Source organism: Girardinichthys multiradiatus, chromosome 6 (assembly GCF_021462225.1).
Source record: "Girardinichthys multiradiatus isolate DD_20200921_A chromosome 6, DD_fGirMul_XY1, whole genome shotgun sequence".
Lineage (NCBI taxonomy): Eukaryota > Metazoa > Chordata > Actinopteri > Cyprinodontiformes > Goodeidae > Girardinichthys > Girardinichthys multiradiatus.
In genome coordinates, this window is record NC_061799.1 from 46,676,594 (window position 1) to 46,694,363 (window position 17,770).

General features: G+C 39.0%; 1 gene segment (V, D, J or C); it reads left to right on the forward strand.

Annotated features, from left to right (window-relative positions):
* The first annotated feature begins 81 nt into the window (after positions 1-81).
* On the forward strand, positions 82-10,019 carry LOC124869332. The segment is given in 3 exon segments: positions 82-2,483; positions 2,572-2,958; positions 9,886-10,019. Coding segments are annotated over 3 exon segments (438 nt in total).
* Positions 10,020-17,770: the final 7,751 nt, after the last annotated feature.

A 17,770-nucleotide genomic window follows, 5' to 3' on the forward strand; every position in this document is an offset into this window, starting at 1 on the left:
AGCAGTTAAGAGGTAAACAACTTAAACTAAAACTGCAGCAATAACCTTGTTGGAAATGGCCAAACTAATACTTTGTTGAAGCATCTTTTGATTGAATTTCAGCTTTCAGTCTTCTGAAGATCATACCTGTCATCAGTTACAGCAGAAGATGTTGCCTGTTATGTTAGAGTTAATTGAACCTCCTTATCCCTTCTTACCTTCTTGGTCCCTCAGGTTGGCCTAACAGCTGGCACCAAGGTCCAGGACGGAGCTCAGTGGAGGCAGGACCTTCTATCTTGCTGCTCCTCAACTGTAGAATAACCTAACCCTGAACATCACAGATGCTCCTTCACTGCCTACTTTTTAAACTCGTCTTAAAACCAGTTTTTATTCTTGGCTCTCAGCATCAGAGAAACTCAGTTTGACCTTTTTTGTTGTAATTGGTTTTATTTTGTTTAATTTTCTATCGTTCTAATGTCACATTTCTTTATGACTTTTCTTTTAATGAATGTTTCTAGTTTGCAGCAGTTTGTTCCAGCTCGTTTTAAAGGCCTCTATAAATACAGCTGGTATGATGTGTTCATCCAACCATCATCTATACCGGCTTATCCATGCAGGCTGGGAGGGGGGTACATACCTCCATCATTCATTAGGTGAGAGGCAAGGTCCACCCTGGACAGGTCACCAGTCCATTACAGGGCAACACAGGACAGACCACATGCACACATACTTTGAGACCAGTTAAACCAATATGGAGGTTTTTGAGCTGTGGGAGGAAGCTGGAATATCTGGACAGAACCCACGCCTTCACGGGGAGTACATGCAAACTCCATGTAGAAGGAGCCCAGGCTGGGAGAACTGTTGAGTTTGATCTGAGACAGACAGAAACTACTTCTCTGCATTGAGGTTTTGATGGAGCTGAGGATACGGTGGTACCAGGACCTCCTCTCTGTTTAGCCTACTGCTCATGTTAAAGTGTTCACAGCATCCTGAGTAGAATCAATGCTTCCTACAATGCACACGTTTTATTCAGTAGATAACATGGGACAGAGAGGTGAGGTGGAAACTGATGAGGAGACTGATTGGTCAGAAAGAAGGTGGGCAGACTCTCCTTTCTGGAGATAAAACATTATTTAATCTCTGCTCCGACTTAATCTTGATCTCTGCTGGTCAATCCGTACTGACCTTATGTCCAGCGCCTTGTTGCTGAAAAGCACTGTATAAATAAATTTGACTTGACTACTGTACTTCAGATTAATGTTGACGTCAGCCATTTTATCAGAACCTGCTTTAACATGAACCTTTATCAATATAGGTCAAATTATGTCAAACAGCTGAATGCTGCTTCTTATCTCCTAAACCAACATCCATCTCTCTGCAGGTCCTCACACCCTTCTACTATTAAAAGACAGTATTTTTTTCCACCCTCACAGAATCAAACCCACAACCTTTATGCTGCACAGCCGCAGTGCTACCAACTGCTACAGCATGCCGCCCTTCACCAGTTCTTTCCAACAACCCATTGTCTATACCAGCTTCTCTTTGCAGAAACACTGGGAAGCTGGTGCCACTGATCTCCAGTAGTACAGTCTATCTAATAAACCAACAGCAAAGCTGATCTGGTACCTTCCATCCTTTAGATAAAGCCACAGTGTGCAGAGAAGTTACAAAGGATAAAAATGATCTTAGGCATCAGTCAGAAGAAGTCCACAGCATGGAACCTAGTAAGCATAGCCATTCCTGTTTAGAGAAAATCTGGAATAAAAATAAGGTTTAACAATTTTACTTTCTCTAGAAAATGATGAAAAAAAACAAAAAACAGAAACTAGTCAGAAAAGCTCCCAAGACTCTGACATCAATACTGAAGAAGCTACAGGAAGATCCAAAGTTCTGGTTGGGTTCTACAAGTGACAACAGTCTGTTGTCTTCTTCACGTGTCTGAACTAAGGAGCAGAATTGGAAGATAGAAGTGTTTGGTTCTAGAGAAAACATCCAGGCCTGCATAACATTTTTCAGAACCTTCAGACTTTATTTTTTAACACCAATGTGAGTCTAAGCAAACATCAACAAAAATGGATTAATGGAAGGAGAATGGAGGTTCTGGAATGGCCCAAATTATTTTTAGACAAACAGATTTATCTGTTATTCAGGTGAATTATGTTGGATGTCTGGGAATAATTAGAGCTAAGCTACTGAACGCCTCACTTCTGACTGGTCAGATTCAGTTTAAATACAGCTCAGATTGTCAGTGTCAATGAGAGGAAACTTGAAGGAACATCAGCAGCGTTGGTTTTGTTTTTGAAGATGATTCTGGGTCAGAAGAAGCAGAGAACCTGTTAACCAGGAGGAAGAGGAGCTGAGATGTTCAGGGAGGAGCTGAGATGTTACTGAACTCTAGAAGAAACTCAAACTTCCTCATTCAACACAGTTCAACACATAAACATCAACTCTGCTCAACATGAACTATTATGGACTTTCTCTGCTCATTGCTTCACTTCTAACAGGTCAGATTGAATCTTGACGATATTTTTTAAAGTAAAACATTTATTAAATGTGAATCTTTAAAAACATTAAATATTCATATTCCTTTAGGAGTCAGCTGTGAAGGACTCACTGCAGTCAAAGATGAAGAGTTCAGGTCAGAAGGCAGCTCTGTTACTCTGTCCTACAGATACTCCAACAAGATAGCTGCTGGTGATTATTTCTTCTGGTATCGACAATATCCTGGAAAACCTCCAGAGTTCCTGATCTCTCACACTGGAACAGGAACCAAACTCCAGGATCCAGTTCCTGGTTTCTCCTTTAAAGTGAGAGATGATAAAACCCAGATGGACCTGCAGATCATCTCTGCTGCAGTGACAGATTCTGCTGTGTACTACTGTGCTGTGAGGCCCACAGTGACAGGAAACACCAGAACTCTGTACAAGAACCTGCAGTACTCCACATCATCCACTAGAGGACCTCACACACTGTTAAACCATTGTGTGGTAAAATGGATGAACTCCATTTACCTAGTTCCAGCTAGTGATTTTACCACTTACCTGTGTTCAAGGAACTAAAGGAGGAGGTGTGGCCTAACTTCCTGTATTTGGAGGTTTCAGGGAAGTGATGTCACAAGAGGTACCAGGTGAAGAGGGGAGAAGAAACTGTTAAAGTGTTAAGTTAACTTTGGGGTTTTGTTTATTAGTTTTGAAGTGTTAGAGTTAGGATATAATTGTTAAACCATAAACACAGGGTTGTTGCTAGATAGAAGTAGCTTCAGTGATTTGACATTATTTCTCATGTTGGAATATACCAGTAAGATGGAAGATTCCATTTCAATTAATTGTGTTTGGAAGGGCATGAAGGTATTTAAGCAGATCAGGAAAGAAGTTAAGGAGGGAGAGAAATAAAGCATTTAAAATGTTAAAAAGTAACCCAATTTATCAGAATTTAATTGAGTACAAAAGAAAGCAGGCAAAGGTAAGAAAGATCATTAAACATGCAAAAAGAGAATATTGGAGAAACTTTTGTAATACCGTAGGGAGAGAAACAAAAATTGATCAAATTTGGAAAACGATTAAAAGAATGAAGGGAATTAGAAAAGAATATGGATATCCTATATTAAAAATAGATAATATAACTATAACGGAAGATAAAGAAAAAGCAGAAATATTAGCTAAAACATTTAGTAAAATTCATAGTTCAAATAATATTAGTGAAGAGGGAAAGAAAGGTAGAGAAATCACAAAGATGAAATATAAAGAATTAATGCAAAATAATGTAGATACAAATAAATTAATAAATGAACCATTTACACAAGGAGAGTTGAACTTTGTAACCAGGAAAACAAAAAATACATCACCTGGAAAAGATCAAATTTACTATACGATGATAGAACATCTTAATGATAAAATATTATAATTATATAATAAAGTCTGGGAGGAGGGAGAGCTGCCACAGAGCTGGAAGGAAGCAATAATTATTCCAATAGTTAAACCAGGAAAAGATAACACAAAACCAGAAAATTATAGACCAATCGCATTAACATCAAATATATGTGAAATAATGGAATAAATTATTAATAATAGATTAACATATTATTTAAATATTAATGGATATATATCTAGAAATCAAAATGGGTTTAGAAAAGGGAGAAGCACAAATGACTGCATTATGTTTAGAATATGAAATTAGGAGAGCACAAATAAACAAAGAAAATGTAGTAGCTGTATTTTATGATATAGAAAAAGCTTATGACATGATGTGGGTTGAAGGATTAATAATTAAATTAAATAAAATGGGTATTACTGGAAAAATGTTTAACTGGATTAAAGATTTTTTATCAAATAGAAAAATACAAGTAAGAATTGGTCAAGAATTGTCAGGTAAATATATAATAGATAATGGTACTCCTCAAGGAAGTATTATAAGTCCGTTATTGTTTTCTATAATGATAAATGATGTATTTAAAAATATTAGTAAGGAAGTCGGTTGCTCACTATTTGCAGATGATGGAGCTATATGGAAAAGGGGTCGTAATATCAAATTTATTGAAAAGAAAATACAGGATGAGATTATTAGATTAGAACAATGGGGATTTAAATTCTCAGTGGAAAAAACAAAAGTAATGATGTTTACATAGAAAAGAAAAAATAGTATAAAAACTAGTTAGTCAAGTTTTAGAACAAGTAAAAAATATAAAGTTTTTAGGTATATGGTTTGATGAAAATATTATATGGAAAGTACATATAGAAAAAAATCACAGATAAATGCAAAAAATATTAAATATTATGAGATGTATGGCTGGTATTGATTGGGGAGCAGATCAAACATCATTAAAAATAATTTATACAGGATTAATTAGATCAAATATTGATTATGGAAGTATAATTTATGGATCAGCAGCAAACACTCATCTTATAAAATTAGACAATATACAACATCAAGCTTTAAGAATTAGTACAGGAGCAATCAGAACCAGTCCAATAGCAGAACTTCAGGTAGAGATGGGAGAGATGCCATTAGATTTAAGAAGGAAACAGTTAGCAATAAATTACTGGATAAACTTACAAAGCAATAATCCGGATCATCTCACACGTGATATTTTAAAACCATGCTGGGAAAAAGAAAAAAAACAAGTTAAGAGTTTTGGTTGGATTATCAATAATATAGCAGAAAAATTTCAAATATATGAAAAAGAAATAAGTTTAATGTTGCCTTTGCCAGTAGTGCCACCGTGGCTGTTACCAGAAGCAGTGGTGGATATGGTGTTGATGGAAAAGAAAAAGGATAAGAAATGTATTTTAGATTCAAATATAATACAAGAATATATAAACAATTACTATCATTATGTCCAGATTTACACAGATGCATCAAAAAACAGATGAAAAAATAGGAGTAGCTTTTGTAATACCAGAATTTAAAATAAAAGTAGGAAAAAGAATTACAGATGGATTATCGATATATTCAGGAGAATTATTAGTCATATTGTTAGCAGTGCAGTGGGTGGAGGATATAAAACCATTAAAAACAATCATTTGTTCAGATTCAAGTTCAGCATTATTAAGTTTAAAACATAATCATTCAGAGGGTAGACCAGACATTTTGTTGGAAATAAAACTTACTTTATTTAGAATACAAAGAATGGGATTAATATTAGTGTTTTTATGGGTACCAGCACATGTAGGAGTTGGAGGGAATGAGAAGGTGGACAGGATGGCAAAGAAGGCAACACAAAACAACATTAGCTTTATAATAAATATTAGTAGGTCAGAGGCAAGAAATATAATTAAACAGAGAATCAGGAAAGAGTGGCAAAAAAGGTGGGATGAAGAAAAGAAAGGAAGATGGTTTTACAGAATCAACAAGATAGTAGGAGAAGTAAGAACAGGAAGAAGGAGCAGAAAAGAGGAAAGATTAATTACAAGATTAAGAATAGGACATACAGGACTTAATTCTACATTGTTCAAGATAAAGAAACATAATACAGGAAAATGTGATTATTGTGGAGAGGAGGAAACAATAGAACATGTAATATTGAAGTGTCAGAAATATGAACAAGAAAGAACAATTTTAAGAAGAGAATTTGTAGGTATTAAAGAAAATTTTATATTGAGAGATACTTTGCAAAGAAGTTTCGGTAGCAAACATATTCAAATTATAATTAGATTTTTCAAAAGCACTAAATTAATAAATAAAATTTGATTGTTGTAATAGTAAATAAGATTTAAAACCATGAAGAACCACACTCCATACCAGTAGGTGGCGGTAATGCACATCTTCAAGTTATTTGCCAACTGCCAAAAATAATACAAGAAGAAGAAGAAGTTAAGGAGGGAGGACCAGGTCAGTGTAGCTGTGTGCACGTGACATTAATTTTGGTTGGTTTGAGTATAGTTATGTTTATTTTGTCACTTTCAAGTTTAAGTCATTTTTGTACATATTTGTGGTTGCTCTTTTTGTGAATAAACCACCTGCTACACTGGAGAACATCAGTCTGCTACCCTTCTTCAGCCACTTTGGCGACAATATACCCCATTTGGTGGCAGTGATGGGATTCCAGGCCAAGTAAGAGGGAGTGGATAAGATGTCTACCCGACCAAAGAGGGGGCCAGTTGCAGAATGTGACATAGAAAAATCGCATGATGCCAGTGACCAACAAGGGGCAGTAAGTGGTTCAGATGATGGACAAGGGAATGTGGCTGAACTGACAAGAGTTTTGCAATCTTTAATGCAACAACAAGCGGAACGTGATGCTAAACTGGAGCAGGAGTACAAACGCCAGGAGGACAGATGGAGGCACATCCAACATCAGTTTGCTCAACTTCAACAGCAGGTGCAGCAGGGGACCCATCAGCAGTCATCGGAAGTTCCAGTATCTACATCAGCAGGGAGGGGACCTGATTCTGAACCATCTCACAGTCCACAAGATCCAGACAGGCTTGATTCTGATCCGGTTCCTCGATCTAGTGGAGCACAGTATTCATCTCTGGTGAGAAATCCAGGCTAGAAAGGGCCAAAAATGCATCCCTACATTGAAGGTGAGGACATTGAACATTATCTAATTACCTTTGAAAGAATTGCTCATGCCTGTCAATGGCCTCAGGATGAGTGGGCTCTTCATCTAGCCCCACTGCTAACTGGCAGAGCTCGTTCTGCATATATAGCCATGGATATGGATGACACTATGAACTATGCAAAAGTGAAATGTGCTGTCTTGCAGAAGTTTGAAATAAGTGTGGACTTTTATCGGATGAGGTTCCGTTCCAGTACTTTTGGAGAGAAGGAAACCCCAAGAGAACTGCAGGTCCGCATCAAGGAGTTATACCTCAAATGGATGAATCCTGAAACAAAGACAAAGGAACAATTGGAGATGCCATTGTCCTGGAACAGTTTTTGAAGGTTCTGACTCCGGATCTTCGGACATGGGTTAAGGAGCGCAACCCGAAGACATCCAAGGAAGCAGCAGAACTGGCCGAAGCTTTCTTAGCAGCTCGTCGACCGTTAACAGATTTCAGTCAAGTTAAGTCCCCATCTTATATGCCATCAACCATGTCATTTTCTGACACTGACTCTAAAGTTAAGTACTCAAGACAAAGCTGGTCTAATACTGATCCTGCCAGATCTGGGGCAAGACATAAAGCCAGTAAATCATGTCATTTGTGTGGTCAAGTCATCTTAAAGCGCAGTGTACAAAGAGGTCGATTAGTAAAAACTATATGTGTTTGGAGACACAAACTCGAGTCAGGCAGGATGATAAAAATGTATTTGACAGTCTGCTACATGAACCTTCATTAGGAGTGTTTATTGAAGATAAACCCTGTGTAGCTCTATTAGATTCAGGAAGCAATCGTTCTCTGGTTAGACAAGATAGTCTTCCTAAGGATGTAATTTTTTCTGGAACAACTGTTGATATTTGCTGTATTCATGGGGACAAAGTGTCTTACCCCACTGCTGAGGTTGCAATTGAAGTGGGAGGTCAGGTTTATACGCTTTCAGTAGGAGTACTTCAAACATTGCCGTATCAAGTGGTGTTGGGCCGAGATATTCCTATACTGGCAGAGCTAATAGCTAAGCATTCCGGTCAGGCTAAAGATGATGAGAGTTTACTGGTGGTCACAAGGTCAACAGCTAAGGAGGAACTGGCTAATGCTTTGAGCTGGGATGAATTGCCTTTTAGAGATGCGGATGTTCCTATAGACGACTCTAGCACTTTTGTTAAAACAAAAAAGACTAAAAGACAGAGAAGATATGGAAAGGTGAGAGGAACAAAAATGGCTGAGCACACATTAGATCCATTAAAGGCTGAGGCTCTTCCTAATTCCAGTGAGGTTGCTAAGCTACAGAAAGAAGATCCTACACTTGAACCATTGTTTTCTAAGAATGTTCCTGAGTCAACTCAAGTGGAAGGAAGAAGGGAAGTGTTTGTGGTTAAGGGGGATTTGTTGTATCGCCGCAGCCAGATTGGTGATCAGTTGGTGATCCCACAGAGTTTAAGATCTACAGTCCTGAAAATGAGTCATTCTATTCCCTGGGCAGGACATTTGGGGCAAAGTAAAACATTTTCTAGAATGACCCCCAGGTTTTATTGGCCCCAACAGTTCAGTGATACAGTACAATACTGTAAAGCGTGTCCACAGTGTCAGTTAACGGCTCCAGGTAGAAAGGCAGATCGGGCCCCACTTATCACTATGCCCATCATTAATATTCCCTTTTCACGCATTGCAATGGACATAGTTGGGCCTTTAGAACGAAGTAAAGCAGGTCATAAGTACATACTTGTAGTTTGTGACTATGCCACAAAATATCCTGAAGCTTTCCCCCTAAAGAAGATAAAGGCTCGCCAGATTGTTAACTGTCTTATTCAGTTATTTTCTAGAGTGGAAATTCCAAAAGAAATTATCACTGATCAGGTCACCAATTTTACATCTAAGTTACTTAAAGACTTGTACAGCTTGTTAGGAATTCAAGGGGTCAAGACCAGCCCCTATCATCCACAGACTGATGGGCTTGTGGAGAGATTTAATAAGACCTTGAAATCCATGCTTAGGAAGTTTGTGAATGATGTGGGGTCAGATTGGGACCAATGGCTTCCATTTCTCTTATTTGCATACAGAGAAGTTCCACAAACCTCTACTGGGTTTTCACCATTCCAGCTGCTGTATGGGCATCCTGTCAGAGGCCCAATGGATGTTCTGAAAGAGGCTTGGAAGGGTTTTGTGTCAGAGCAGAGGTTTAGTGAACTTTCTTATGTTCTCAAAATGAGAGAGAAATTGGAACAGATGCAGGAACTTGCTAATGATAATCTGGCTCAGGCACAACAACAGCAGAAGCAGAGATATGACAAAGCTTCAAGAAGAAGAGTTTTTTGTGAAGGGCAGAAAGTTCTTCTACTGCTGCCAACCTCTGAGAGCAGTCTTCTGGCAAAGTGGCAAGGACCATATGAGGTCACAAAGAAAATGGGCCCAGTCACATATGAGCTTTATTTACCAGATCGTCGGAAGAACCATCAAGTGTTCCATGTTAATCTTTTGAAGGAGTGGATTGACCAGCCACAGAACTCAACATCAATGTGGGCGTGCACAGTGGTGGATGAAGAAGAACCTCAGGAGCAGTATTTTCCATCTTCAGCTGCTGGAACTGTGCTTCCAGACCTTCATCATTTGCCATTGGAAAGGTGTCAGGAGGTGCAGTCTCTTGTGATGGAGGAACTCTTCAGTCTGAAGCCAGGCCGGACAAACTTAGTTGAACATAAGATCAGTCTGTATTCTCTAAATCAACGGCCAATCAGAGATACCACTTGCTAAGCTGTTACCTGAGCTGAAAAATGAGCTTGAGGAGATGTTGGCTGCATGAATCATTGAGCCATCACACAGTGAGTGGTGCAGTTCTGTTGTGCTTGTCCCAAAGAAAGATGATTCACACACTGATTGTTGAGTCTTTGGACTGATGACAAAGACAACAGAGACATGAAGCAGTAAAGATCAGAGACAGAGCTGCTGTGGAAGCAGAAAACTCTGTGATTGGTTGAGTTGAAGTGGCCCCGCCCACTGAACTTCAACTAAGTTCATGTGAAGATCCACGAAGTTGTGCCTGTTTCCTGTTTTATCAAAGTCACTGTGGTTCCAGCTGCTAATCAAACACAGTAGATGATCCACAGGAGCAGAGTCACAGCTTCAGATTGAAAAAATTATTTAATTTGAACCTTTGTTTTTGTCGAGTACGCCAGCTTCCGCCCACAGTCCAAAAACATGACTGGTAGGTCAGTTGGTTTCTCTAAATTGCCCTTAGACGTGAATGAGTGTGTGCGTGGTTGTTTGTCCTGTGTGTGCCTGTGTTGCCCTGCGATGGACTGGCGACCTGTCCAGGGTGAACCCCGCCTCCCACCCGTAAACTGCTGGAGATAGGCACCAACTCCCCCATGACCCACTATGGAAGAAGTTTTAGCGTTAATTAGGTTTTCTACTGCAGATCCAGTGAAGGGGGTAGATGAGGTGGCATAAGCAATCCAACTCACTACAACACCACCCAATACACTGTGTTCTGGCTGCTGATGTGCTACCCGGTCTGACGTGATCTGGACATCTGGGAGACAGAGGTTTTCTAGCTGGCAGCCAGAGACACGTCAGAAGAATGAGTTTCTGCAGGACCCCGGCTTCAACAAGATAATGCCATCAGCAAACCTTGGCTGACCACCAGATTCCCCACAAAACTGAGAAGAGAACATCCTGTTTGTGTTCACTGGTTCTGATTCATTGCTGCCATTCTGGAGAAAAAGAGACAGTGTTCATTCTGAGGAGATTTCACCAAAACCTGTTGCTGAGAGACCACATCAGCTACAAACATGGAAAAAAATAATGATATTCTATTGTAAAGTCACAGGTGTATATATGTACATTTTAAAGAGATTTAGTATTTTTTATTTATATTTATATTTTAAAATAAGTAAAATTCCTTGTTTGTGTCATCAACTTGGCAATAAAGCTGATTCTGATTCTAATTCTAATTCTTTTCTTCCACGGGTAAATGGTCCTACTCTGGACATGGTCTTTTCAACTTTCCCCAGGATTTGTAAAAGGGGCAGGGTTGTGCAGCAAGGAATGGCACCAGCAGCTTCATTAATGGTAGAAGTTAGTATACTGGTTACTAAGCTAAGCTAAACTAAGCTAAGCTAAGGCTAAACTAACTTAAACTAAGCTAAATTAAGCTAAACTAAGCTATGCTAAACTAAGCTAAGCTAAACTAAGCTACACTGAGCTATGCTAAACTAGGCCATGCTAAGCTAAGCTAAATTAAGCTAAATTAAACTAGGCTATGCTAAGCTAAGCTAAATTAAGCTAAGCTAACCTAAGCTAAGCTATAATTTTTAATTTTACATAGTTTTATGCAGATGCCTCTGCAGGAGGAGAGACCACAGTTCCAGGTTTGAATGTAGTTTCCCTGAAGCTCCCAGTGATCCTCTTCATGTCGTGCCATCCTCTGTTACTGATCTTCTATTTTAAATAAATATTTGCTTATGATATGACTGGACTGATTATCAGATTTTTTATTCTAATAAATAATATTTTTACTAAAAATGTGTTCTGTAGTTATCAGATATGAGTTTAACTGATAAGTGTGTTCGTCTGTGTTTAGTAGTTATTGTAAACGAATCACGCAGTTATGAAAGCAACAACTCTGGCCTGATGCAGGTTGGTAAAAAATTCTGTGTAATATAATGAATTAAAATTTTCTGCTTGTGGATCCCGAGCAACTGAAGGGATAATGGAAGGAATTAATCAACTGTATAACTCTAAAGCTGCTCATCTTCAATTATTTTTCAGCTGAAACAACTAATGATTTGTTAGCTAATAGACTTTTAAACCGAGTAAGGGACTAATGCCATCTGCTGGACTAAAGGTGTATTGCAGTTTTCTTCACAACCCTAACCCCAGACGTCATCAGGCTGATTTAAATAAATGGTCCGTGGTCTTCCTGAGCAAAGGAAACAGAATGCACACAATTCTCCAGGATTCCTTTTACCTGGATAAAACTAATCCTGGAGCTTTAAATCCTGGAGCTTTAAATCCTGGAGCTTTAAATCATGGAGCTTTAAATCATGGAGCTTTAAATCATGGAGCTTTAAATCCTGGAGCTTTAAATCATGGAGCTTTAAATCCTGGAGCTTTAAATCATGGAGCTTTAAATCCTGGAGCTTTAAATCCTGGAGCTTTAAATCATGGAGCTTTAAATCATGGAGCTTTAAATCCTGGAGCTTTAAATCCTGGAGCTTTAAATCCTGGAGCTTTAAATCATGGAGCTTTAAATCCTGGAGCTTTAAATCATGAAGCTTTAAATCATGGAGCTTTAAATCCTGGAGCTTTAAATCATGGAGCTTTAAATCCTGGAGCTTTAAATCCTGGAGCTTTAAATCATGGAGCTTTAAATCCTGGAGCTTTAAATCATGGAGCTTTAAATCATGGAGCTTTAAATCATGGAGCTTTAAATCCTGGAGCTTTAAATCCTGGAGCTTTAAATCCTGGAGCTTTAAATCATGGAGCTTTAAATCCTGGAGCTTTAAATCATGGAGCTTTAAATCCTGGAGCTTTAAATCATGAAGCTTTAAATCATGGAGCTTTAAATCCTGGAGCTTTAAATCATGGAGCTTTAAATCCTGGAGCTTTAAATCCTGGAGCTTTAAATCATGGAGCTTTAAATCCTGGAGCTTTAAATCATGAAGCTTTAAATCATGGAGCTTTAAATCCTGGAGCTTTAAATCATGGAGCTTTAAATCCTGGAGCTTTAAATCCTGGAGCTTTAAATCATGGAGCTTTAAATCATGGAGCTTTAAATCCTGGAGCTTTAAATCATGGAGCTTTAAATCATGGAGCTTTAAATCCTGGAGCTTTAAATCCTGGAGCTTTAAATCATGGAGCTTTAAATCCTGGAGCTTTAAATCCTGGAGCTTTAAATCCTGGAGCTTTAAATCATGGAGCTTTAAATCATGGAGCTTTAAATCCTGGAGCTTTAAATCATGAAGCTTTAAATCATGGAGCTTTAAATCCTGGAGCTTTAAATCATGAAGCTTTAAATCATGGAGCTTTAAATCCTGGAGCTTTAAATCCTGGAGCTTTAAATCATGGAGCTTTAAATCATGGAGCTTTAAATCCTGGAGCTTTAAATCATGGAGCTTTAAATCCTGGAGCTTTAAATCATGGAGCTTTAAATCCTGGAGCTTTAAATTATGAAGCTTTAAATCATGGAGCTTTAAATCTTGGAGCTTTAAATCATGGAGCTTTAAATCCTGGAGCTTTAAATCCTGGAGCTTTAAATCATGGAGCTTTAAATCCTGGAGCTTTAAATCCTGGAGCTTTAAATCATGGAGCTATAAATCCTGGAGCTTTAAATCCTGGAGCTTTAAATCATGGAGCTTTAAATCCTGGAGCTTTAAATCCTGGAGCTTTAAATCATGGAGCTTTAAATCATGGAGCTTTAAATCCTGGAGCTTTAAATCATGGAGCTTTAAATCATGGAGCTTTAAATCCTGGAGCTTTAAATCATGGAGCTTTAAATCCTGGAGCTTTAAATCCTGGAGCTTTAAATCCTGGAGCTTTAAATCCTGGAGCTTTAAATCATGGAGCTTTAAATCCTGGAGCTTTAAATCCTGGAGCTTTAAATCCTGGAGCTTTAAATCCTGGAGCTTTAAATCCTGGAGCTTTAAATCATGGAGCTTTAAATCATGGAGCTTTAAATCCTGGAGCTTTAAATCATGGAGCTTTAAATCCTGGAGCTTTAAATCATGGAGCTTTAAATCCTGGAGCTTTAAATCATGGAGCTTTAAATCCTGGAGCTTTAAATCCTGGAGCTTTAAATCATGGAGCTTTAAATCCTGGAGCTTTAAATCATGGAGCTTTAAATCATGGAGCTTTAAATCATGGAGCTTTAAATTCTGGAGCTTTAAATCATGGAGCTTTAAATCCTGGAGCTTTAAATCATGGAGCTTTAAATCATGGAGCTTTAAATCATGGAGCTTTAAATCCTGGAGCTTTAAATCATGGAGCTTTAAATCATGGAGCTTTAAATCATGGAGCTTTAAATCATGGAGCTTTAAATCATGGAGCTTTAAATCATGGAGCTTTAAATCATGGAGCTTTAAATCATGGAGCTTTAAATCATGGAGCTTTAAATCATGGAGCTTTAAATCATGGAGCTTTAAATCCTGGAGCTTTAAATCATGGAGCTTTAAATCATGGAGCTTTAAATCATGGAGCTTTAAATCATGGAGCTTTAAATCCTGGAGCTTTAAATCCTGGAGCTTTAAATCATGGAGCTTTAAATCATGGAGCTTTAAATCCTGGAGCTTTAAATCATGGAGCTTTAAATCCTGGAGCTTTAAATCATGGAGCTTTAAATCCTGGAGCTTTAAATCATGGAGCTTTAAATCCTGGAGCTTTAAATCATGGAGCTTTAAATCATGGAGCTTTAAATCCTGGAGCTTTAAATCCTGGAGCTTTAAATCATGGAGCTTTAAATCCTGGAGCTTTAAATCATGGAGCTTTAAATCCTGGAGCTTTAAATCATGGAGCTTTAAATCCTGGAGCTTTAAATCCTGGAGCTTTAAATCATGGAGCTTTAAATCCTGGAGCTTTAAATCATGGAGCTTTAAATCATGGAGCTTTAAATCCTGGAGCTTTAAATCCTGGAGCTTTAAATCATGGAGCTTTAAATCATGGAGCTTTAAATCCTGGAGCTTTAAATCATGGAGCTTTAAATCCTGGAGCTTTAAATCATGGAGCTTTAAATCATGGAGCTTTAAATCCTGGAGCTTTAAATCCTGGAGCTTTAAATCATGGAGCTTTAAATCCTGGAGCTTTAAATCATGGAGCTTTAAATCCTGGAGCTTTAAATCATGGAGCTTTAAATCCTGGAGCTTTAAATCATGGAGCTTTAAATCCTGGAGCTTTAAATCATGGAGCTTTAAATCCTGGAGCTTTAAATCATGGAGCTTTAAATCCTGGAGCTTTAAATCATGGAGCTTTAAATCATGGAGCTTTCGGTGGGACAGGGGCTAGTGATATTCTCATGGACTCAGATAATGGTCTTGTGTCTGTCCTGTACTTGTCCTGTTAGATCTTAGTGCTCCATCAGAGAGACATTGTCATCTTTGGACCAAAAACTCTGACAAACAAATTGCTCAGTCAGTCACTTACTCGGGATGGCATTAAATTGGCCTCCAATAATACAGTAAACAACTTTTGTGTTATTTTTGATTAGGACATTAGGTCATTTTAAATCCCATATTAAACAGGGGATTTAAAGGCAGGATGCTGAACTGGTCCAAGAAGCTCTGCTATGCTCCAGAATAGCCCAGGTGCTGAGAGAACATCCACAGGATGTTATGATGCTGAGATCGTTTTCTAAGATATGAAGTTAGTTTCCACAAAGCATGGCTGTCGTTGGTTTGCTTTAATGCTTACACTTTAATCCAATATAACAGCTTTATTCCCAACATTTTGACTTTATTTATTATGCTTTTGCTTGTTCAACTTCATCACTTGAACCTTAAATGTACTGGTCCTTCTCAAAATATTAGCATATTGTGATAAAGTTCATTATTTTCCATAATGTCATGATGAAAATTTAACATTCATATATTTTAGATTCATTGCACACTAACTGAAATATTTCAGGTCTTTTATTGTCTTAATACGGATGATTTTGGCATACAGCTCATGAAAACCCAAAATTCCTATCTCACAAAATTAGCATATTTCATCCGACCAATAAAAGAAAAGTGTTTTTAATACAAAAAACGTCAACCTTCAAATAATCATGTAAAGTTATGCACTCAATACTTGGTCGGGAATCCTTTTGCAGAAATGACTGCTTCAATGCGGCGTGGCATGGAGGCAATCAGCCTGTGGCACTGCTGAGGTCTTATGGAGGCCCAGGATGCTTCGATAGCGGCCTTTAGCTCATCCAGAGTGTTGGATCTTGAGTCTCTCAACGTTCTCTTCACAATATCCCACAGATTCTCTATGGGGTTCAGGTCAGGAGAGTTGGCAGGCCAATTGAGCACAGTGATACCATGGTCAGTAAACCATTTACCAGTGGTTTTGGCACTGTGAGCAGGTGCCAGGTCGTGCTGAAAAATGAAATCTTCATCTCCATAAAGCTTTTCAGCAGATGGAAGCATGAAGTGCTCCAAAATCTCCTGATAGCTAGCTGCATTGACCCTGCCCTTGATAAAACACAGTGAACCAACACCAGCAGCTGACACGGCACCCCAGACCATCACTGACTGTGGGTACTTGACACTGGACTTCTGGCATTTTGGCATTTCCTTCTCCCCAGTCTTCCTCCAGACTCTGGCACCTTGATTTCCGAATGACATGCAGAATTTGCTTTCATCCGAAAAAAGTACTTTGGACCACTGAGCAACAGTCCAGTGCTGCTTCTCTGTAGCCCAGGACTGGGGAATGCGGCACCTGTAGCCCATTTCCTGCACACGCCTGTGCACGGTGGCTCTGGATGTTTCTACTCCAGACTCAGTCCACTGCTTCCGCAGGTCCCCCAAGGTCTGGAATCGGCCCTTCTCCACAATCTTCCTCAGGGTCCGGTCACCTCTTCTCGTTGTGCAGCGTTTTCTGCCACACTTTTTCCTTCCCACAGACTTCCCACTGAGGTGCCTTGATACAGCACTCTGGGAACAGCCTATTTGTTCAGAAATGTCTTTCTGTGTCTTACCCTCTTGCTTGAGGGTGTCAATAGTGGCCTTCTGGACAGCAATCAGGTCGGCAGTCTTACCCATGATTGGGGTTTTGAGTGATGAACCAGGCTGGGAGTTTTGAAGGCCTCAGGAATCTTTTGCAGGTGTTTAGAGTTAACTCGTTGATTCAGATGATTAGGTTCATAGCTCGTTTAGAGACCCTTTTAATGATATGCTAATTTTGTGAGATATGAATTTTGGGTTTTCATGAGCTGTATGCTAAAATCATCTGTATTAAGACAATAAAAGACCTGAAATATTTCAGTTAGTGTGCAATGAATCTAAAATATATGAATGTTACATTTTCATCATGACATTATGGAAAATAATGAACTTTATCACAATATGCTAATATTTTGAGAAGGACCTGTATACACACGACTAAAAAGCAAAGCTAGCAGCTCTCTTGGGGGTAACCTCGAGAGAGCAAATAAGTTCAACCAGTTTATCAACAGGTTTGACTCTCCCACCTCCAGTAGAAGTTCTAACACTGCTGTGTTGTTCCATCAACTACCTCCCAGCAGCAGCCCCCAAGTCCCTGGATCTGACCCCCCCTGCTCATTTATCTGCTGCTTGCAGCTTTGAGGTCTCTGTGTATCAGGTGCGAAGAGATCTTGAGAAGCTTCACCCTGGGAAAGCCATGGTCCACATGGTATCAGCCCAAAGGTTATGAAGGCTGGTGCAGGTCAGCTGGAGTTCTGCAGTACCACTTCACTCTGAACCTGAAGCACCACATAGTTCCAGAACTATAGAAAACATCACGCCTGCTCCCAGTCCCTAAGAAAGTACATCCTAAAGCACTGTATGACTACAGACTCGTAGCTTTGACCTCCCACATTATGGAGGTCATGGAGAGGCTGGTTCTGGTTCTCCTGAGGACACAGGTGTGTGCAGCCCAGGACCCTCTGCAGTTTGCCCACCAGCCCCATCTAGGAGTGGATGATACAATTATAGACCTGCTGCTTAGGACTGATTCCTCCCTGGACAGACCTGCTACTGTTGTCTACATTTCTTTGACTTCATCTTCATTACCTTCCAGCCTGGACTATTAAGGGAAAGGCT